The sequence below is a fragment of the Hemiscyllium ocellatum genome, chromosome 24 (assembly GCF_020745735.1).
Source record: "Hemiscyllium ocellatum isolate sHemOce1 chromosome 24, sHemOce1.pat.X.cur, whole genome shotgun sequence".
In the NCBI taxonomy this organism is placed as follows: Eukaryota; Metazoa; Chordata; class Chondrichthyes; order Orectolobiformes; family Hemiscylliidae; genus Hemiscyllium; species Hemiscyllium ocellatum.
This window is the reverse complement of record NC_083424.1, coordinates 21,105,548-21,129,396: the sequence shown is the minus strand read 5'-3', so window position 1 is coordinate 21,129,396 and position 23,849 is coordinate 21,105,548. Positions and strand designations below refer to the sequence as shown.

General features: G+C 39.6%; 1 protein-coding gene across 5 annotated transcripts in view; it reads right to left on the bottom strand.

Annotated features, from left to right (window-relative positions):
• ttc28 (tetratricopeptide repeat domain 28) overlaps positions 1-23,849 on the bottom strand; it is a 751,433-nt gene that overhangs the window by 52,746 nt on the left and 674,838 nt on the right. For all 5 annotated transcript variants that reach the window (XM_060843565.1, XM_060843568.1, XM_060843566.1 and 2 more), the window contains 5 exons: positions 19,540-19,719; positions 17,798-18,518; positions 14,071-14,195; positions 7,916-8,147; positions 789-865 (listed from right to left, as the gene is read on the bottom strand). In XM_060843565.1, coding sequence (XP_060699548.1) covers positions 789-865; positions 7,916-8,147; positions 14,071-14,195; positions 17,798-18,518; positions 19,540-19,719 — 1,335 coding nt within the window. The remainder of the gene's footprint in view (positions 1-788; positions 866-7,915; positions 8,148-14,070; positions 14,196-17,797; positions 18,519-19,539; positions 19,720-23,849) is intronic.

Here is a 23,849-nt window from a genome sequence, read left to right as displayed (position 1 = left end):
GGCCGGATTGTTAAATTATTGAGACTGGGAGCTGTAATGAGGGTAGCATTGAATAGTCCAATATCGTGTCAGTCTACTCATCTGCTTTTGAATATTTTCATCACATTGATCATCTTCTGATTTTTATTTGTTCCATTATTCTACGATAAGTATGTAATAGTTTTTCAAAGGTCAATCTCTGATAAAATATGCTTATTTTGAGAATGTAAACAGATAAAATTAAAAGCCATTTAATCTTTGTCATGTCAGCTCCTTTCCAAAATGTGTTAATAATTGCTGTCAAAGCATTACACCTAGCATTCATCAGGACACAACTGCAAGAATACCAAATCTTAAACAGAACAATAATTTATAATGCACACATTCCTTGGTTCACCCTGCATGACAATGCACTGACCAGTCAAGTTGACTTGCTTGGCTTGAATTTAAACAAAAGCTTAGCAGTTATGTGTCCCCTAGTTCATTCTCCATGGTAATACCTCTATCAATCAGAGCCAACCAGTCAACACTGCTTCTGCTGCAGTATAAATTTTTATTCCATTTGAGATTTGTTATTCTTGTAATTTTGTGCTGATAAGTGCACAACAAAATGCTCCACAGCAAGTCTCTTTTTTTCTGCATTACTTATTAATTATCGTCGTGTTATCAGAAGGAAATTTTTAAAAATAATCGACACCAGAGATCCAAATGAATCCTGGAGAGCTAAATTTACATAACAAAGATGGCAGCAATCACAACCTACTTTCAGTGATAAAGAGCAAAATCTAGAGATCAAAGTTTATTCTCACCCGATTAATAAGCTGTTCTCCTGTCTCTGAAGCTGTTATAAGTTTGCAGAGAGCTTGCAGTGCAGCATGGGGCAACCCTTAACACAAGAGAAAGAGTATTACATGCAAATAAATGGAAATTCTACATAAATACAATGAATGTGCAACATAGTAAGACAATGAACTATATAAATCCAAGGCCATATGCACAGTGACATATATCAACACCAAAATAAACTAAAAACATACACAACATACATGATTACAATGCCAAAACCCTCCGTATGCAAGTACTCCATGTATCTCACATGTCACAACATTTCATGTCAAATCAAGGCATTCATTTGTAGGGTACAGAAGCAAACACTCCAAAACAAAAATAATAGAGCCACAGGTCTTCAGACTCTTATTTGGCTTGTTTTCAAACAAAATCAGGGTTCAATCTTATGTCTTGGATTGTAATTAACCTTCAAACAAACACTCCTGCGTTCAATTGATATTTATTCGATCTTATAAGCTTTAAAGGATACATACCCACACTTTAACAGCAGAACGATACATTATGTTTTTGTGGGAAAATATTCCTATCCTTAAAAAATTGGTATAGTTGACAATTTACCTCAAGCATCCCCACAGTAGAATCGCTAATATATATCCAGCTGTCACTGTATTCATGGAATGTACATATGCACAAATACAATCGAAAACATTGTAACTTATGTAGGCATATTTATACACACTGGGAAGATACATAGCATTTCATACATAAAACGTTGACATGGCATTATGTATAATTGTAACCACAATAATGAAATATGTTCACCTGCATCAAAATAGCACCATAATCATTTGGTAATAATATATGTTCGAAGTACGACACGCTGTTTTAAAATGACAGGGGTGTTATATCATCTGAAGAAGTGGTGGATGTGGGGGCACAATTGGAACGTTTAATAGACCTTTGGATAAGTACATGAATAGGAAAGGTTTGGAGGGATATGGGCCAAGGACAGGCAGGTGGGACTAGTTTAGTTTGGGATTATGTTTGACATGGACTGGTTGGATCGAAGGGTCTGTTTCCATGCTGTATGAGTTTTTATGACTCAAATGTGTTCTTCTGCTACAATGCAGCAATGCCCTGTGATCCACAAAGTCTATTTGCTAACTAACCAGAACCTCAATGCATTGACCATTTAATTATTGTTTGGTCAGGGATCATCAAATTTTCACGGGTGTTCATCAGTTTTAGACTTCAAATGAAACAACAATAGTATTTATAATCGATTTTGAATCTAAGCAAAAGTTTAACATTTCTCTTTTCAGATCTGCTGTTTGCAATCTTTCATGGCATTCTGCATTAGAATTTGGAGATAGATTCAGTTGATAAGAAATACAAAGCTTTGTGGCACAATGGACAATGTAATTCTATGATGTTACCTTTCACGTGAAATTTGAAAAGGAAGGATTGCTTGTGAAAAATAAGTAAATTCACGAGATATTGCGTGGACAATCCGAGAGCTAATCTGTGTGGTCAATGGAACTGGTGCAAGATGGCGGCAAAGTAAGACATTCCAGTCAGAGCTCCTCTACTCCACCCATAGTTTTCCCTTTGTCTTTTTTTTTTACCCACCTTCCTGTTTTTTTTCAACTAATGACTTTGACTTACCTGGAAGGGAATGGAGGTGCTGGCAAGACCTGGAGGTGAATCCTAGAGCCACACAGGGACACAGTCCCAGAGCAAAGGGCAGCGCAGGGAAGCGGTCTCTGGTGGAGCCCAGCGAGGGGGAAACAGTCCCTGGCGGCACAGCCCAGTGAGGGGAAGCAGACCCTGGTGGAGCCCAGCTAGGGGAAGCAGACCCTGGTGGAGCCCAGCTAGGGGAAGCAGTCTCCGGTGGAGCCCAGTGAGGGGAAGCAGATCCTGGTGGAGCCCAGCTAGGGGAAGCAATCTTCAGTGGAGCCCAGTGAAGGGAATCAGTTCCTGGGGCACAGCCCAGTGAGGGGAAGCAGACCGTGGAGCAGAGCCCAGTGAGGGGAAACACTCCCTGAGGCAGAGCCCAGCGAGGGAAAGCAGTCCCTGGTGGAGCCCAATGAGGGTAAGCAGTCCCGGGAGGCAGAGCCCATTGAGGGGAAGCAGTCCCTGGTGAAGCCCAGTGAGAGGAAGCAGTCCCTGGGGGCAGAGCCCATTGAGGGGAAGCAGAGCCTGGTGGAGCCCAGTGAGGGGAAGCAGACTCTGGGGCAGAGCCCAGTGAGGGCAAGCAGTCCCTGGGCAGAGCCCAGAGAGGGGAAGCAGTCCCTGGTGGAGCCCATTGAGGGGAAGCAGTCCCTGGAGCAGAGCCCAGTGAGGGCAAGCAGTCCCTGGTGCAACCTAGTGAGGGGAAACAGTCCCTGGTGGAGCCCAGTGAGGGGAAACAGTCCCTGTTGGAGGTTGGTGAGTGGAAGCAGTCCCAGCAAAAACTTACCTTGGAGCAGCTGAGAGCCAGTGCGGAGTGGTCTAGAGGCTTGGAGCAGAGTTGTTGGACTGGGACTGTGCGAGCAGTCAGACGATGTGTGGAAGCCCCTGTGCTGAGCTACTGCAATGTAATGTTTGTGTGTAATTTGTTTATATGACTGTAATAACTAGTTAAAAGAATGGTCATCACAGTCATGTCTTATTTCTGTAAAGTAATGCAATTCCTTTTCTTTTTCATTCCTTTTTTTTATCTCGGAATTGTACCAAGGTATTTGTAGCCAAGACGGTATCATCAAAGGCTACTTTTTAAAACATTTCACTGTATTCCTGTATGTCTCTACTTGAGTAGATGTGACAATTAAGGATATTCTATTCAAAATCCTAGCTAGTGGTCAAATAGAAACAAGAGATGCAGCTTTTCTTAGTCAAAAAGCTTTATTAACTTTCTCTGTCTCACAGCACTCATCCCTACAGCTGTCCTCTATGTATATGTACTCAAAAACAAATCTTAACTTTAACACAACATTAACAATATTTAACATTGTGATTGTTCAGATATGAGCATATGTGGTGGTATGGAAATTTGATGTGCTAATGTTGGTGAGTATTATACAGTCAATATGAATGAAATGTTGGGTAGATAAATAGGTGACAATAGAAACAGATCAGTATTCATATAAACAGCAAATAAATATGTGGCATTGTACAGGAATGCTGTATTTTCTACATTTATGGTGATTAAATAATGGCAATACAGAAGCAGCAATCCGGTTAGCAATGATAATTGATAATGTGATGATGAATATATTTAAGAGAATTTGAAATACACATAATTATGAAAATACCATAAACCATGTCGACATGTTAAACATAGCAGTACATATAAGCCCACTTGCTTTTATCATCCATTTTTTTGATTATATCATTTCTTCTGGGGACTTGGGACCAGTCTGAGATTTGGACAGATTCAAACAGATAAGATTCCAGCAGATTTAAACACTTACCGATAAGTGTTCTTGATCTTCAAATAAAACGTAGGAGAGACAATCTGTTTAATTTTAATTATTTGCGGTTGGTTCAATTAAGAGTGAGAGAAATTGTGATAGAGGTTCTGGGGTTTGAAGATGATTCCCAAATTTGCTAAGAAAGTTTTAGAAGGAAAGAAAGAGACTTTATTTTTAGAATTAGCAAAGAGGTTAGAATTGGGTTTAACCAAGAACAAAAGTAAAGCTGAAATTGTAAGGGAATTACTCACTTAGGTGTGTCAGAGAAACAGACAAGTGTAGTAGAGGTAGAAAAACTTAAATTACAATGGAGGAAAGTGGAGTTAGAAGATAAAGAAAGGGAGAGAGAAAGAGAAGATGGGGGGGGGGGGTGAGAGAGAGAGAGAGAGAGAGAGGAAAAAGAAAGAGAGAAGGTTCTTAGCTGAGCAAAGAAAAGACAAAGAACACCATTCAGACTTTCCCAGACCCCCTCTCTCTCTGAAAGGTACCTTTTCATCTGAAAGATCTGTGCAGCAGAAGTCTGAAGGAAAGACTCAGGAATCTACAGAGGAGAATTGACACAGCTGGCTGGTTTTAAAACTTGATTTTTTTTGTAAATTTAATTGGTGTTTTATCGGATCAGTATATTGTTATTGAGTAGGAGATAGATAAGTTGTTCAGACAAAGGAGCCTTGCAGTGTAGAGAGTTGCTTAATGTTCTCTTTTAAAGTTAAAGAATAAAGTATTTTTTCTTTAAATAGTAGAATTTGGGAAGTTCTCTTTTCTGTGTGTCTGGTTTAAATTAGCAGAAGGGTTTACCCTGTGTCATAACCCCACCTCCACCCCCCTCGGGTTTGGATGCAATATTTCCGTCCTCTTGTACCATTTGGCTATAGGGGTAATAAACTGATCTTCAGTTTGTTCAATAACTAAGTCTGATAGGACACAGCAGTAGGAGGCACACTTTAACATACAATCATCGGGATAAGCAAGGCCCTATCATTTTTCAGAATGATTGGAATGCAAAAAGATTTACAAATGAATGATTTATTTAAAAGCTGTATTGTGTGTGTGTGTGAGTGAGAGTGAGGGACGGTGTGAAAGACAGTATTAGTGTGTGTGTGTGTGTGTCATAGCCAGAGAGAGAAGGAAAGAATACAGCTTGTGTGTAAACTATAAATTAAAAGCAATACAATTCGGCAGACATTCTCCAAAGGCACACATAATGCAGTGTTCTATGCTATTGACTGAAATTTCTATATATACATCATTATTACCCATCCTGTGACCTCTGAGGAAACCTCCACTGATGCAAATTCAAAGTTGCAGTACATTTTTTTTTAGTTTTAAATTGAAGCGCTTTTTAAAAGCAAATGTAATGAGGGAAGAAACTGTCAGAAATGTCACAGTGCGAGACAGCTCAATGCATTTATAAATGCATAATACCACTGGGAGCGTAATGACACCAGCAACAATCACAAAGGATGGGATTTATTTTAATATATTATAATTAAAATTAAGTAATTCTATCAAAAAACACTTCGGGAAATGCAATATGCCAGATAAGCTGCAACCACAAGCTATTCTCCACACCCAGACTCTAGATCCTTTTACAGAACCTATTGTTTCCCAATCAAGGGCATTTGAAAACTCTGCCACCAGCCATCCACACCACCTCGACCCTCAACAGCCCCCACTCCCAACCACCAACATACCTTAACAAAGTAGCTATTTTGTTTGGTTCAGATACAGTAACACAAATATCAAGGCTCCTCCTATATTTACCAAGTTATCTGCTGGTTATCTGGGTGTGATAGGAGTTCCCTTACCATTACTGATTATAATTCTAGCACATGTTTTTCTCTGACTGATCAGCTGACTAAGTCAGCACAGAATTTAATACAATCCAGAAAAGCTTTTAGTTCTTATCATTTCTACTGGATTTTTGGAGATTTTCACTTTATGCTAGGCGAAGGAAATAGAGCAGCCTGTCCCAGGTATCCACCCAGAAATAGCTGCTAGAAAATACTCATACATGGTCCTTGGGCAATTGTGAAGCCCTTCCCCACTGCTGAATACTCTGCCAACATTTAACAACATTTGGGCCAAACCCAAAAAGTTAAATACTGGGTAAGGATCCTCCAGGGTACACTGTGGAATAACATCCTGCAATTAATTCAAGAAAGGTGAAGGGATGTGATCGAATTGGTGAAAAAGGAAGAAAAAAAACACTCTGGGAGAACTTTGTAATGCAGGCAGAAACTGAGATTCTTCCACATCTATGAGTAAGAACGTTACTGAATTTTATATGGCAATGCCCCTCTCTTATTTTAATAGCTACTGACAGAGGAACAGTTTGTTCAAAACAAAATCTGATTTGCACTTCACCAGGAATTTCTCAAAGAGTAGAAGATAGTTTAAGGTAGGTTATAGTTCATGGAAAAATAGACCCATTTTCACAATAGGGCAGCACGGTGGCTCAGCAGTTAGCACTGCTGCCTCACAGCACCAGGGTGCCAGGTTCGATTCCATCCTTGGGCGACTGTCTATTTGGAGTTTGCACTTTCTCACAGTGTCTACATGGGTTTCCTCTGGGTGCTCCAGTTTCCTCCCACAGTCCAAAGATGCGCAGATCAGGTGAATTGGCCATGCTAAATTATCCATAGTGTTAGGTGCATTAGTCAGAGGGGAATGGGTCTGGGTGGGTTACTCTTCGGAAGGTTGGTATGGACTGTTTCCACACTGTAGGGAATCTATTAGCACTCAGGACACATTTGTGCAATGCCACTCACTTGAGCAGTATAAGCTTTGATGCCCTGCTGTCAGAGATGACTTAAAGATGGACAGCTCTCTCTTCAAAACCCCCAGTGTAAAAACTGCATGGTTGGAAACTGTTTGCAGAGTCAATGCAGTTACTTCCATTCCTCTTATCTGGCTGCAACTGAAAAATAAGGTATCTACGACCAAAAGCAAGGTAGGAGTGAAGTTGTTGTTAAATTTTATGCACATTTTGTGACAGCCATCACGACACCTCTGGCAATCTTCACACCCACTGGGAGGTTACTCTTCATATTGGGGTTCAAATTCAGCCAAATCCGACAGACAGATACCTCCCATTTCTGACGTGAAAAGAATTTAGGGCAATTCCAACAGTTGTCAGCTGTGATACATGAGCAACACAAGACTATTTGCATTTTGCCAAAATTAGTAGCAATCTGCATCTCAAGCACAGTCGGTGCTGCAAAGAAAATAGACATAATGTGGTGGGAGGAAGTGCCTTTCTGGTGTTATGCAAAACACATTACTGCTGCAAAGGGGATTTCATTAGCATTTTAACTGTGCAACACACAACCTGACAACGTCGAATGTAGAAGACTACTGGAAGCTATTCCCTGCATCTAATCTGCTCCTGGAGTATTTGAACAGAACATTGTCCCTTTAAGGGTATATTACTTCATGTCCTGAATGCTGTGCAACATAAGCTAGTCAGACATTTTGCAAATATATTATAGCATGTACGTCAAGTCATTTTTGTCTTGTAAAATTATCAATCTTCATCTTGCAAGACATGTAGTGAAATTGAAAAGAATCCACAAAGCTAGAAATCGGAAATAGAAATAGAACAGTCTGGACATGCACAGCAGGGCCTGCCAACTAAAACAGTAAGTACAGGTTAACACATCAGGTAAAATTCCAATGCAGCATGCTATTTATACCTAGGAGTGACTGGAGTGTGGTGCTGCACTGCTGAAGCCGATCTCCAGGGTCTGACACTGGAAAGAAGACAGCAGCTGGCAGTCCACTCGTCGGAGGGTCAAGCCTGAATCCTACCGCAGTAAGGAGTGACTGCCAACCTGGGACGCCTCCCACTTTGTTCTCGACACTGTGCTGGGAGGTGTACATGGAATTCCGCTGGCCATTCTGGATTCGCTGCAGTGACTTCTCCACCTGAAGTAATAAAAACAGAATTGATTTTTCATTCCAGAGTCCAAGCATTTTATTTACTGCCAGAAAATCTATGAGAGACTAGAAAGTAGCAGTCTTGAAATTATGCTAAGCAAACCTCAATTTATATTAAATGGGTCAATTAAAATACACTAAACCACCAAATAGCGGAAACTTATAATGGTGTTAAGTGCTTATACTCCATTATTATGTGGCACAATTTCAAAGCAGAACTTTTATAGGGCCATTTTCTAAATTTAAAACACATGAACAACTCTCTCACTGCCTTCCAAACTAATTAGACACAAATGGGTGAAGGTGGCATTGATGTCTAACCTGACCCATAGAAATTGCACCCACATAGGGCAATGATTTCCCTTTGGCTAATAGATGTCAAAAGGCAATTTTTTTTCTTACAGATATTGACATTCTGAATGAATTCTTTTCAGAATGGTTTAATGAGGTTGCTATAAATAACTAAATATTACATTCCTACATAAATTCCTAATCCTTGTCCTCAACTACTCCTGTATACAAGATAAAAAAAAGTGTGGAACTAGCCAAAACTTTTATTGCCATGATATTTGCTTAATTGCCTGCCTTTGTATCTACATCTACCTGCAGTCTGCCTTGCTTCCCCAGGATGGTTAGGATACATCAACAAGCAGAATGTTTTCGCAACCAGGCTTGTTACCTCAATTTCAACAGGATGATGGGCTTATAAAATGATTTTAAAAAAACACATTCTTTCAGAAGGATTACCACACAAAGCGTTTGTTCAACGCCATGTTTTAAAAAAGCATGCTGTTTCTCTCTCAATGTCCAACTCCTACATGAAATATAATTTCACAAATATAATGATTTAGGGCAGTCTAGGTCCAGAAAAATACATACGGTTATTGCAGGATATGTTTGAGGAGAGTCGAGAGGGTGGTACTGGAAAAACACAGCAGGCCAGGCAGCGTCCAAGGAGTAGGAGAATCGAGTGTTCGTGCATAAGCCCTTCATCAGTCTTAAACCCGAAATTTTGATTCTCCTGCTCCTCGGATGCTGCCTGACTTGCTGTGCTTTTCCAGCACCACATTCTTGACTCTAATCTCCAGCATCTGCAGTCTTCACTTTCTCCATGTTCAAGGAGAGCCAAACAAGACTAAGAAACAATGTGGGAAAATGAGAGTTTTGAAGCCGATGTTGGATAAAACCAAGGAGTATCTGAGCACCTTTCGTTTCCTGATTGTCATGGATTTTCTCACTGAATAAGGGCAACAAGAAGTGCCATGGTCAATGAGGTTTGCAAATTACATTAAACATGACAGAATACTTGGAGCACTGGAAGTCAAAAATATATTGATCAGACCACAGGCCCAATTTATGACATGTCAGTTTGAGTCAGACAGGAGGATCAGAGAGAACATGCAAAAATTATGGGTCAAGACTTGAAGAAATTGGATGATTTCAAGAATATGGGGTCAGTGGTAGCATAAAGTGCAAGTATAAAAATGGGAATGAAGTAACGGATTAATCCTGATTGAAACAATTGGAGGATGTGCAGTGGAAGAATCTAAAGTCAGTTGTGAGAGTGGCCTTCATTTACAATGCAGGAGCTGGGAAACTTCAAGCAGAGAGGAGCAACGAGTGGATGCTAAATGAGATGAGTACGCTGAAATGGAAGTGTGAAGTAATGAGAAAGGGCAAATCAGAAACCAATACATCTGTGGAGATGGTGAAAATTGAGAGTGCACCAAAGAAAGTAGTTGAGATGAACATAAATGATTTGGTCACCCATCACAGAAAGAGAAAATATAAAACATTGGGGATGCAAATAAGTGAGAGATCCACTCTGCCTCTTTCAGGGAAAGCCGACTCATTCATAATAATCAGGCAGGTGGCAGGTCCACCAGTGCAATCAGGACCCACTGGTGGAAGTCCTGCCTAGTGAAAACTACTGGCCTCTGATTGGCCAACTGCTCATGCTCAGCAGTACCAGACAGGAGACAATGGCCACCCCATGCCACATTGGCCACCCCACAGCCACATACCTACTCACATCCCAGGACAAAGGTAAGTTACATCTTGAAGTGGGTGTGGAAATCTTGAGTTGGGGGTCACAGAGAGAGGGGTGAATGGAGGCCAATGGATTAAAAAGGTCGAGCTGGATGGGTACATGGATGGATGGCATACCCTCAACCAGACATTGAGAGTGCCTTTCATGAAAAGACTCTCACTAACAATATAATTTGCATTCACCACAAATCCATGTTGTTCAAGGCACATAGCTCATATCTCGCACATACAACTCCACTCTCCCACCCTACTCACTGCTGAACCGCAGCGCCATACAGTTTATATGTGCTTAGCTACATCCTATTAAAACATCCAGCTAGCGAACGTCACATACAGACTAGCAATCAGACAATTCCAAAGATTGGCTTTTATATACAGTCAGTAAAAGCAAAATCAAACAAAATGGATAGGGGCTGCAGTAAGCTCCCACAATGCAAACCAAATGCCGATATGACTTTTTAATTTCAAAAGTATACTTTATTCCTAAAAAAAATCTTTGTATACATATAGTCAAGGAAGCAGCTCGTTGTTGACGATACAGGATTCCCCTGACTACTTGTGATGGCTCCATATGATGGCCACTGCCCACTCCCATGGGCATTCGTCAGAAAGATCCCCTGAATCTGATCAGCCCGAGTGGATGACTGACCATGGCCAAAAACCAAGCGTCTGTGTGCAATGTGTCCATGACTGATATTGGAGACCCTCTGAATAACAGTGGTCCTCCACCACTTGACTGAATTGAGAACTTGGCTCCACCCACTTGCTGACATAGCCATTTTCTTAAATGAACATTAATTGCATTTGCCGTATATGCTGTTGGTATTATTCTGTTGTGGCACACAGCAAACTACTCCTCCTTGTTCACCACCAAATAGACCCTACTGACATCCTACTATGTGTCTATGCAAAAGAACACTTCAATATAGGAGTACTGATTGATTTTGGCTCTGACTGAAGTGCCAATGCACTGACAGTGCCAATGCACAAGACATGGTTGTCACAAACCTGTGGATTTGTGGTGGATGAGTGAGCACTTAATGCAAACAAGCAGCCCTGAGATGCAGCCTGGGTGCCTATCCTTAGGAACAAGGAGTCCTCACAGCAGTCTTTCAATATTAGTTACTGGGGTTAGGGTACCCTGCAATGAAGATCCATACTCCATAATTGTCCTACAAGTGGAGTGGGGAGGCACCAGCAGAATCTGAGGGATGCCAATGTCTGTGCCCAAGGGCTGGGTGCGATAGGTACCCATGGATTGTGCCCAGAGATGGTGTGTTGTGATAAGCAAGTTCTTTGTAGAGAGTGGTGAGCTGAAGTCACCATGTACCTGCTCTGACTTCTAGGTAAGAGAATCTTGCCATCAAGTTTGATCATGGAGGGTGGATAGTTGGGAAGCTGCAAATTAATGAGGCAAGATATGCAGTTACTAATCTCATTCCCAAACAATAATTCTCCTTAATAGGCAACTTGACCCTGAGGACTTAGTTAAAAGATGCAGCAGATTGCTCCCAACATCAAGCTAGGCTTCCCCAGACTTCTTGTGTAGTTCTGCCATAGGTCACGTCATTCAAGCTCCTATAAGATTCTGTCCTATGACTAATAATGGATCAGAATATGAATAGAATTGAATGGGCATAGGATGTAGAGGAGGAGCATAAGTTTAGAGAAGATTAAAGAAACAAGATCTGACAAAGCCACTTCTAAAAAAGGACATGGAATTGGCATGCATATTTTAATTGCTTAGTCTTTTCTCCAATTTTCTGTCCTCTCTACGCCCCTTACAGCTTATTGTCTGAGTGATCATTCTGTACAGGTATGAGTCTGGACCTAACCTCATTTCCTGGGCACAAACGTGCATCTTTGTGTAGGTCATTAGTTTGCATCTGTAAAGAGCATGCACATGTTGTTTTTGTCCCTAGTCAAGGACAGCAAGGATAATCCCACAACAGCATATCAATGGAATCAGAAACTTCCCCATCTGTGTGGATGGGTCTACAACAGCAAAAAATACTTAAAGTCAGAGGAAAAGCTAGATAGGCTAGAGTTTTTCATATTCAAAACAGGAGCTCTCACAGAAATCTGTCAGAGGCAAATTAAGAAGAATCATTGAAGCCAGAATATTGAAATTGTTTGGGTTAATATATGGAAATATGGTATAGCTAATTTTCCAGAAATACAAACGCAGACTGGATAAAGCACTTTCAAGATCTGAATTTTATGATCTATTGATTTAGAGAACTGAAACATGTCTATAAAGTGTAAGATTTTTCCAATAAGGATTATCTGTTACTTAAGATGTAATCATTGCTATATTTACTCCTAAACAGTTAATTCAACTTTTATTTTCAAGCATACACTTTCATCTCCCATCTTTACAGTTTTATGGTTCATCTTTAACACTAATTTTAGTTCAAAGAGGTAATGAGTTGCTCCCAACATCAAGCTAGGCTTCCCTGAACTTCTCATGCCATTCTGCCCCAGCCCACATCATTCAGGCCCCTGCCCACTGCCCACCCCCTCACACACCCTGAGTGCAAAGAGAATAAATTAGTTGTACAAGCTTTAAATATTTCTGTGGAGGACAGTTCTTAAAACTTGTTCACACATCAAATAACTATATGAAGTTTATGTTATTAACTAGTTTTAAGTTATTAACTAGTTAAAGTTATTTGGTTTTTAAGCACTAACAACAATACAATGTATTCCATGGATTGAAATGTGCAGCCATGATTTTTAGGTACTGGCCACTTTGCAAAAGTTGTATGAATCAGAATCACAACCTTATTAGGCAGTTTATAAAACCTCTGTAAAGATATGACATCAGCAAGGTAATGTATGGTGCCCAATTATTTTGCAACAAAGAGCACTCCCTCCTAAATCAGGATCCACGTAATGACAATGTTTATCATGTTAGAAGATGACACAAATTAAGGACAGGAGCAAGCAATTTACCCCCTTGAGCCTATTTCAGCATGCAGTAAGATCAAGGCTGATTTAGCTGTGGTCTTCATTTCACTTTCCTGTCTAGCCCCATGTAACTCCTGACTCTTGTTGGTCAAAGTTCTGTCCATTAGCCTTTGAATAGATTAAATGATCCTGACCGAACTATACAGCACAATACATCTTGCTATTAGCTTGAGGATAACACCTTACACTGATGTTGCTCATCATGAGTAAAATCTTGCACATCTTGCAAGAGTTACACTTGGTGTCCAGCATGACATTGTACTGTTTAGGGAGCTTGACATTATACTATGACGACAGCTCCTCAAGTTATTTTTAAAAATATTTGTTCAAGGGATATAACCATCACTAGCTAGCCCAGCATTTAATGCCGATCTGTAATTGTCCTGAAAAAGGTAACAGTGAGCTGTCTTTTTGCACTGCTCCAGTCTGTTGAGGATTGTGTAGTCACAGTGCTGTTAATAAGTGACTTCCAGGATTTTGACCCAGGGACTGTGAAGGACACCGAGGTCCCTCTTTGCTGCAGAACTGTGCAAATTCTCTCCATATTTAAATAATATTTTCCTTCTCTATTCCTCCTGCCAAAATGGACAATCTTATACGTTAGTATATATGCTTTTTGCTGGTTAGAAGAAGCAGTGTTATTCAGCTAAAGTCAGTTGCTATTTTCTAATATGTTGTGGGATTCAAATTTATTAACAGAAGTTCTTTTACTTTTTTAGTTTCAAGCCACAACCACATTTTGTAAATTCCAAACAGGGCTAATTTTTTTCTTTGATATTAATAGTTACGCTACCAAATATTGGTACCAAATTCCACAGTGATGTAGTTTCCCCCTCCTTTCCACTACCTGTTACAAAAGGCTGACTGAGTAGCTCACAAATATACAACATACCAAGTGCAGCAGAACACGGAGAGCATCCCGAGCACGGTCAGGATGTTGGAGGATTTCAGACAGTGCCTGACCAATAAGAGATGAGGGGCTGTTCAATTTAACATCATTTCCAATAAGCGTGAAACCTGCAAAGGAAGAAGAGTTTTTAGACAACAAAATGATTAAATGTTCAAACCGTTAAAGCAAAAATTAACAGACATTTGCAACCAGGCTATAATAAAAAGTGTGTAGTGTGATTGCATTATACAAAGCTCCTCTATAAGCCATGAACAGTAATTGAAACCTTGCACAATGTACAGTAATTGTAATGCCTGTATAATGTAACTTGTAAGCTACATATTGAACTGTGACTGTGATTTCTGTACAACAGCAACTATATATCAACTGCAATCAATATAAAATAGTGACTGTAATTCTGTATTAATATTATTTGAAAAGTAATTTCCATATTAAACATGATGAAAATAATCTATATATAATGCACCATGACTAATCATAACATAAAAGCGATTAGAATGTTGATGCAATACTGACAATACTTGACAAAACAGACCTTCTGGCCCAATTGTCTTACGTCACCAAGATTATCTGCTTCCAGCTGTTAAATTGCCTCTGTGTCTACCTGTGCCTCAGCTCATCTGCTATTGCAATCTATATCCATACCTCGACTATCTCTACACTATTATTCCAATGCATTTTACCTCGCTCCCAACCTTGCATGCTGCATTAACTTAAACCCATTCAACAGTCTGTTGCTTGTAACCTTATTTGCACCTAGCACTATTCATCAATTATGAATCCTCCACACACATCAGTATATCGACAACATACCGATAAAATATTTTGGGATATTTGAGTGGGGGAGATGTACTACACAAATGAATATGTTGTTGTTATAATCTCTGTATCACATGTTCACTGTGACTGTAATCACAGTGACTGTAATCTCCTTCCAATATATTGTGTTCGCATTGTTTAATGCACTAGCATAGAGTGAGTGATCCCTGAAGAACAGGCTTGGAGTTAAGTCAGGAAATCGGTCCTGCGCTTGGGGGAAGGGCATCTCCTTCGAGAGCTAGAAATATGAGTTTTAAAAATGACAAGGCATTTTTAGTTGTTTTTACTGCAGGTCACCAAACTGTACTGAATTCACTCAGAAGTGCATGAGAGGGTCAGGGTTTGGAGTGTTGGGCTGGGAAGAAATGCATGTTGCTCCTCCTGGCACAGAAACTTTAAATTTTACACCTCAACTCATGTGGATTCAGCCTGCCTCATATCCTTTAAAGAGCCAGTTTACCCCAACGCCTGTGAAGACTCACTTTCAGATCATTTTTACTTCTATCCTGACCCCGAAACACCTGCTTGAGAGAGTTATTATTCAGCAATAGTAATTGCAGTCAGACATAGGGCTGTAACCTCCAAACTATATCATATCTATGATTCCTGAATATATCACTACATAGTAACTATGGTTTACATATTTGTGAAATATTTATATAAATTTCATTTCTTACGGACATCAAATTAACAATTTTGCTCTTACGCACAAGCTTTCTCTACACAGTTAGTGCATTTCATGGTGTGAGCAGCCACTCATACAGAGTAACAGAAAAATAGAATCAAGTATGGAATGCTACCAATGGGTAGATGATACCAAAATGTAGCAGCTATAGTAACAACAAGTCAAGAGTTCAAATCTTATTGTGAAAATGGTGATACAAAAAGACAAATCATCAAGTAATTTACAGCCTGGCAGGTAAATAAGCAGGAAAATGGTTCACTCATACTCTTGAGGGAAGGGTATTTGCTATCCCCCTCTGATCTGACTTACATTGAATGCCAAATCCAAATTGTACAGTTGACTTGTATGTTTGAATAATAACTTAAGAGCAGTTAGGAATGGGCTATGAACACATTTTTGCCAATGCCACCAACCTACATCTTAACAGCATTTTTAAGATCCACACTCTTACTTAGATTTTAGGAAAAATTCTACCTAAATATCAATCCAGCTTTTTCTTGAGGTAATTATACACAATGCATCTGAGTCTGCAGCTAAATACTACCACTTTAAACTGAACGTGACAGATAGTCAATATCATCCTGGGGGCAGGATCACCACTAATGTTCACTGCGGTGTTTTTAAACACTATAATTCACCCAAAATCTGCCAACCAAGCACAAAATGATCAAGAAATTTTAAATGAAAACTACATTCCAATGAGTGCAAATCAGGATATTCTGGCTAGCTTTAAGAACATTGCATTAGAAGCCAGCTCTACTATAAAACTCACCCCCTGATCAAATTAATCACCATTTTGAGATTCTGTTATTTGTATCTGGGGAAGCTCTGAAAGCTAAACATTTTTTTTTGATATTAAGAAACAGATGTATTGTTAAAAGTCCACTAAGAGATGATCCATTGTACACCAATGCATTTATTAAATGGCCCTGTGTATACACTTTTTGAGTCATTCTCAGTTATTTAGAATAGAGTTGTTCACAGATGATGGAGTAGATACACCGATTAAGAAAGTCTTCTATTTTGGGATGATTCCATTTTCAGTCCTATTAACAAAGCTGCAGCAGGTTGCCATTCTTAACTATATGAAGGAATATTTCCAAACTCTGTTCCTTAAATTAGCATTCTAAAATGCTGCTTGATTGCACTGATTCATGGCCAATTTCACATTCAATGATAGGAAAATGAGTTGAGCAAATACATTGAAAAAAAAACAATTTTATAAAATGAACACAATTTTCAACAAGATCACTGATTGTGCCCAAAGTGACAATTGTTGGCTCACATGTTTCTCCTTATGTCGGTATCACACAAATTGGTTTTTATATGAGATTCCAGCATGGTGCAATTGGCTTTCGGCAGTAATGGGCTCATTGTAAATCAGAGGATAAATCCATTGATTAAAAAAAAAACTTTCTGCAGTGTAAAACTGGCTATTAATTCATTCTAAGCCCATTTCAAGGCATTGGCACAAACAAAATTCACTCTGCTCTTTTTTAAAGTAGTTTCTGTCTTACTCTCATCTCTTTTCATCAGTGACAGTGATAACAATTTCAGCTTGTTCATTTCATGTCCTTTTTAATTAATTAATTTAGTTAATTAATTTGATTTTTTTGCGACAAAGTGCCCTTATGTGTATTCTAGTCTGCGTCCCCTGTTCTGTGAAATCTCAAGTACCTGTCATATAGAAAGTAACATTTACTCCCTTCTGCAGGCAGGTAATAGAAACTGACGGATAATCAAGGTTCCACAGGGACAAGGAGCAGACTAATCAGCTGTTCAGGAGGAGCAGTAGCGCCTCATTTACAGTGCTTTCCTTACCTACTGGATCTTTTCAATCCCAGTACTTAAAGGAAGACTATGTAAGGAGAGCTCTGTGTAAGAGCTTCCTCCATTCCATTAATGACTCATCATTCTATTTGTTCCTCTCACTGCTCCTGGCAACAAGAATGATTAGATCCCCAACTGCCTGCAAATGTAAGTGAGAATGTGGACAATAGGAGCACAAATAATTGGGGTTCAATTATCATTTATTTTGACTGGTCACCTCATCTCTTGTTTTCACTTAGTGATCTCAACATCTTGCATTTTATAGCATCTTTAATGTAATCTACCAAAATGTGAATATGGTGCTGGTCTTGTTGACTACCTAGTCCTAGAACATGTCAATACTGAGACGTTGGGTGCTGCTTGTTTTTCAGTTACCTGCCCAGTTTGAAGGATGTGCAAACTGCTTGCTGCTCTGCACTATCTTCATGGCTTCCCCAAGCGCTGCACTGGATTTCATTCCATTGAGCAAAGAGGAGTAGAAGGTATGGACAAACATCTTGGATGCAGCCACAGGAACCGGCCAAAGAGAAACCAAAACACAGTGCGCTCCTGCAGCTAGAAAGGCCCGCGTCAGCCCAATAATGCCATCCGCTGTCACTTTATTGTTCGACTCCTGGTAGGAGCCAAGAACGACCAGCTTGACAGGAAGGTGCAGTTCCAGGATGTCAGCTGCTGTCAATAAGAACTCCTGCAGTGGAGGGCTGTCAGTTATGCTCTCCACGTCACTAGCATCATCTTGCATTCTCAGAGACTCTGGTATTGTGTAGCTGTTTCCAATGGAACTCTTCCCACCAATGGTGCTTCCTTCATTATTTGGTGTGAGGACCAAAGCAGCTAGTTTCCAGGAGATGTGGGTTGCAAAATGAATGCATTCTGCCTGACTGAGCATGCTCATCACCCTTTCCTTGGTAGCGGCCGTGTTTACCAAGGGCTGGCAGCCCAGCAGCTCTGAAACCATGTAGGCCTCTTCCTCAGCAGAAGGCATGGGTCCCCAGAGCCACCGGTCCATGACTGCGGACGGAAGTGTGGGATTACCTATTACAGCTGCCATTGAGGTAGAGGAGCTGCACACAGATGTGCTCTTTCGAAGATGGGACTGTACAAAACAAGATACAAATGCATATAGTTAACTGTTTCAATAGAAATAGGAAAAAATTCAAACATTTAAAGCCATATTCTAGAGGGACAGTGTGGCCTCAACCTTATGTTCCCTCTACCTTGAGATTACTTTAAATCTATATTTCTTTACATGTATGTCTAGCAAGGAACAGTGGCTTGGCCATTACCAGAGCTAGTTCAGTGTAGGCAATAGAAATTGTACAAGAGTCAATGAGAGTGACTATTCTGAATATATTCCTTTAACAATATGGTTTACATAAAAGCTGTGAAAGGAGCAGGGTCGGATAGGAATCACAGAGATAAGTTAAGGTTAACTGAATGATAAAGAAGGAAGGGAGAAAATATTAGAAGTGAAATCTAGTAAAAGCTAAACTAGGAAGTAGAGAAGAGAGTACGCAAGGTGAGCTAGAGAGAGGGATAAAATGTAACTGCCCGGCCATACATGATTGCACAGGAGTTCTGAGTGAAAGTCTAAGTCTCTAGAGCATAATAAGAAGTCCAACAGGGTCAGTCCAGGGATGAAAAAACTGAGCAGGCCTTGAAAAGGTTAGGACATAATTCCAGGAGATGACAATCGATTGTGAGGATACCGAATGTTTAATTAGTTCAAGAATGCAGATGTGCAGGACCGTGTCGTTACGGTGGTAAGAAACATGGTGGAGGGGGCTGGTGTGCTGGATTAGTTAGCAGAAGGCAGCGATGAAATCATACTTTCAGAACATGAGAATAAGGATTCCACTAGATAGACAGGGAGAAAGGGAAGAGAATGCCAGGCTCAGCAATGAAGTCCTGTGTTAATACTAGGTTAAATTGATGGAAACCTTGGGAGATATATATGAAAACTGGGTCCCTTGGATACAGCCATGCAGAGGCAAAACATACACATAATAGCTGGTTTAGAATACATTTCACTGGGCAATGTTTTCAGGGCAAGCTTTATTGAAATTGCTAGTTCAATGAGGAAGCAGCACAGTAAAAGGGTTTTGACTAGTTCCTACCCTGGGGCTTCCTTGAAGAGCCCGGATTGAGGGAACAGCGATGATACTGAACCGTTCATACAGATACTCATTCGAAGAGCTCCCTTTCAGTAGAGCAAATGGAATGAGGTATAATTCCCCTTCTAGGACTAACACAAGCTGACGGTGTCGGCCAACAGGTCCACTGGAATGCATCAATCCCTAAAGAATCAATAGACAAAAAAATTGTTAATTATATATAACAGAATTTCATCTCTTTGATAAACTAGCCTACTATAGCTCACAGATCAAATACTGATAATACTTCCTGGTTGAATCAATTATTATTTATAAAACTGACTCACTCTTTCCTCTTTGCATAGCATCCAATCAGATAAAGCTCTGTGCCAACAGCATTGTCAAGAGCTACCAGAATTCACCCCGCGATAAATGAAACCCAAAGTGCTGACAGCTATATGTACTCCCCATTGTTACCATTCATGTTCAGCTGCTTAATCTCAGCAGGTACAAAAGTGGTAATTTCACTGTTACTGTGTTCCTGGTAAATTCTTGCTTTTAAATAATACCAAAATGGAAAAATCTTTAACCTTGGTCGTCCCTATAATAAAACTAAACTGACCACCACAAACAAACATGACTGGCATTCTCCACTCTGTATGGATTTGCAAAACACTCTCAATCATTTCTATTTTGTACATAAGAGACTCGGCCTGTTCTTGAACATTGTCAAACAAAAACTCATACCAACCAATACTTGCTCAGTCACATATTCCATCATCAATATATTTAGAATTAGAGACTCTGGAATTTGTCAAGCGCTTCCCTATATCTTGGCAACCACTTCTCTCGAAAGGACATCAATAACAAGGAGACCAATCACCTGATCAGCTATGCCAGCTGAATGTTTGACAAACCATGGTTGAGAGTGCTTGACAACAAAAGTTTCTGCAGGTGAACAAAAATCCTAGTGTATAGAGTAGCTGTCATCAACAAACTCCTACATTTGAAAGAGATCTGGATTATAAGAGAGCTAGAGGAATTCGACCAGCAATGCTACCAACACATTCAACGAGTCAATGGGAGGACCACTGAGCAAATATTAATGTTCTTCCTGAAACCAGCTCGATAAGCATTCAAAGTGATGTAAAACAAATGTTAATATGTCAATACTGTATCTAGTTGATGGAAAAGAGATTCCCCAGCCAGATCCTTTTACTCAACTCTCAAATGGCCAGCATTTCAGAGAAGAACAAGAAACACAATAATGACAATTCTGAAATTCTGCGTAAAGTGTAGACATATTGATATTAATGACTGGGAGGAGCTTGCTACCAATCATTCAAAATGTTGACAAGTTGTCCAATAAGCTTCATCTGCTCAGGGTCAAAACATCTTAATGGTGAGAAAGAACTGGTATAAAGGAAGGAAAAGGAAATAAATGCTGCAGCCTTGATCCCACTACTACGTGGGGACATCCAGCTCCATGTGCTCAATGATCTGCAGGTAAAGATTCACCCTGTTCAGTCACATAAAGACCCATGGTAGAAACTTCTGAATGAGGAGACATCATTCTCAAATCAAGGGACAGCAAAATCTCAAGTGAGACAACATAACAATGATACCTTTTGGAATTGTTCAGCAGACACCTTCATAGGAGTGAATAAATCAGAAGGGGGAGTTAAAAATATAAGAAGTTCAAAGCACATGTATGCTCATCATAGTACATATAATGGGAAACCAAGAGTCTAGCAAGAATGAGGAGCTTAAATAAATCAATACAGTACAAATAATGAACTAATACCTAGAGAAATTAATAGAACTAAGTGAAGACAAATCTCTTGGGCCTGACATTGTGCATTCTAATGATTTAAAAGAGATAGTTGCAGCAAAAGTGGGTAAATGTGAGTTTCTCAGAATCGAGGATAGTTTCTAAGGATTGGAAAACAGCAAGGATAACATTTCTCTCTCTTTGTTAAAAAAAAACAAACAGGGAACCAAAGGACAGTAAGCCTTACATCAGTAATCGGCAAAATGCTAGAACCTTTTTTTGAGGACATCACAACAGAGCAATTAAAAAGAACATATGTATTAAGCAGAGCCAATACAGAAGTAGGAAAATGATATTGTGTTTGACAGATATGTGAAGAGTTTTATGAAGAGATAACTACCAAGGTAGGTAAGGATGAGCCTTAGTGCATTTGAATTTTCAAAAAACATTTTGAAGATGGGGAGGCACTGTATTAACATGAATTGATGAGTTTAATTGACAGAAAACACTGGAGAAATGAAAGGGAAATACTCAGGCTGGCAGGTGATAACCATAGGGCTGACACATGGATTAGTTATTTATAATCTAATTACAACTTGGGTGAAACATTTGAGTGGAATACATACACTCTATTAATGATACAAAGTTAAATGAGAAAGTAAACATTACAGGGAGCACAAAGTGGCTACACTAGGATATGTAAGGTTGGGGGAGAATGCAAATATATGTCAGATGGAATATAATGTGGCCAAGTATGAGGTTATCCATTTTGCAAAGAAAAATAAAAAAACAAAGTCTTGAAGAGAGAGAGATACAGAAATGTTTGCCTTCAGAGATACCAGGTGTCCTTGGACACGAATCACAGAATGATAACATGCCAAATATAGCAAACAGTTGGGAAGACCAATAGTTCGTTAGCTTTTGTTCCAAAGGGATTACAATATCAGAGTAAAGACATCATACTGCAATTAGAAAAGGGCAATGGTGATGTCACACATGCAATATTGAGCACAGATTTGGCCTCCTCACCTGAGGCAGGATGTATTTGCCCTAAAGGAAGTGCATCAAAACAAAACGCTAGATCAATTTCTGAGATTAGGGAATTTCCTGTGAACAAAAATTTATTATACTAGACCCACATTTCCTAGAGTTTAGAAGAATCCAAACTAACCTATTTAAAACATTTAAATTTCTTAAAGGGCCTTAACAGAATAGATGCCGAGAAAACGTTTCTACTGTTCGACGAATCCAGAACAGAGTGACAGACTTGGAATAAAGTGTCTGACGCTAAGGACAAAATGAGGAAAAAATTCTTAATTTCTTCAGAGGGATGCAAATCTTTGGCATTTTTATTGACTGCAGAGAGCTGTGGATGCTCAGTTGTTAAGTACATTCAAGAGAAAGGTAGACAGTTTACTAAGAAAATTAAGAAATGTGGAGATAGAGCAGGAAAATTGTGTTGTTATAGAAGATTAGCCATGATCATATTGAAGAGCTAAGTGGCCTACTCCAGCTCTTATTTCTTATGTTCTTGTGTTTACTTTCACATAGTTGTTAGATTTAACTGACCACTGTATATTGCCAGCATATTTCATTATTGCCAGCATATTTCATTCTTGTTTCAGATTCGTAATTCTGTATTCTTTTATATCTGTACATCTTATTAGTTTTCTGTATTGGTTTAGAAGCACTCAAATAAATAGAGGGTAACAGATAGATAAGCATTTAGACAATTTCAAACACAATCCACTGGAGAGAAACCTGAATCGTTCTAAGCTTAGTTTGTCTGGTTAGCTGGTCACTGTACTGCCATAAATTTAGGCTAATTGTCACAGTTTGACATGTTTACAGCCACTGCTATTACACACAGCTATTATACTATATTAACACATTGTGCGAATGGAAGAATCTCAGAAAAACTACACCAGATTTTTTTTTGCATGCTGTTTCTCCATGATGTGCAAAAAACATGTATTTATTGTACTGTTAATCTATTGTAACTGGAAACCACAAGACCCAAATTACTGCCACAATAAAAAGCCATAGTGTTCACTCCCACTCCCACCCCCCCCCCCTCCCCCCAAACAAAATTCTGAACACTCCCACCCATCATATTGGTATGCTCATTACAGGCTGTGACATGAGGTCAGCAGCACTGACAAATACATGCCCTGAGAGCTCAGCCTCTTGGATGACTCTTCTCCGTTTTGACATATTGTTTACGTGTACCACAATTATTCTGGAGGGCTTCGCTCTGCCAACCGCCCACAGATGCCAGGCTCATATGCTATGCTGCTAAATTTACCATCACTGGGCAGTCTCAGTTCCCTTTGGAGGCAGAGAGGTGACAAGCAGTAGCACCTCACCGGAGGGCATGCTGTCTTCCAGAAACCAGCTTGTATAATTTCAGTTCTGATTTCTGCACCAGCAGCAACAGCCATCAGCAACATAATGGTGTTTAATCCCTAAAACACACTGACATGTGCCTGGTAAATTTCCATGCGCATTAGATGTCCCCAGAGTTCCACATTTTCAATGATACTTTAATGTTTATAACCTATAA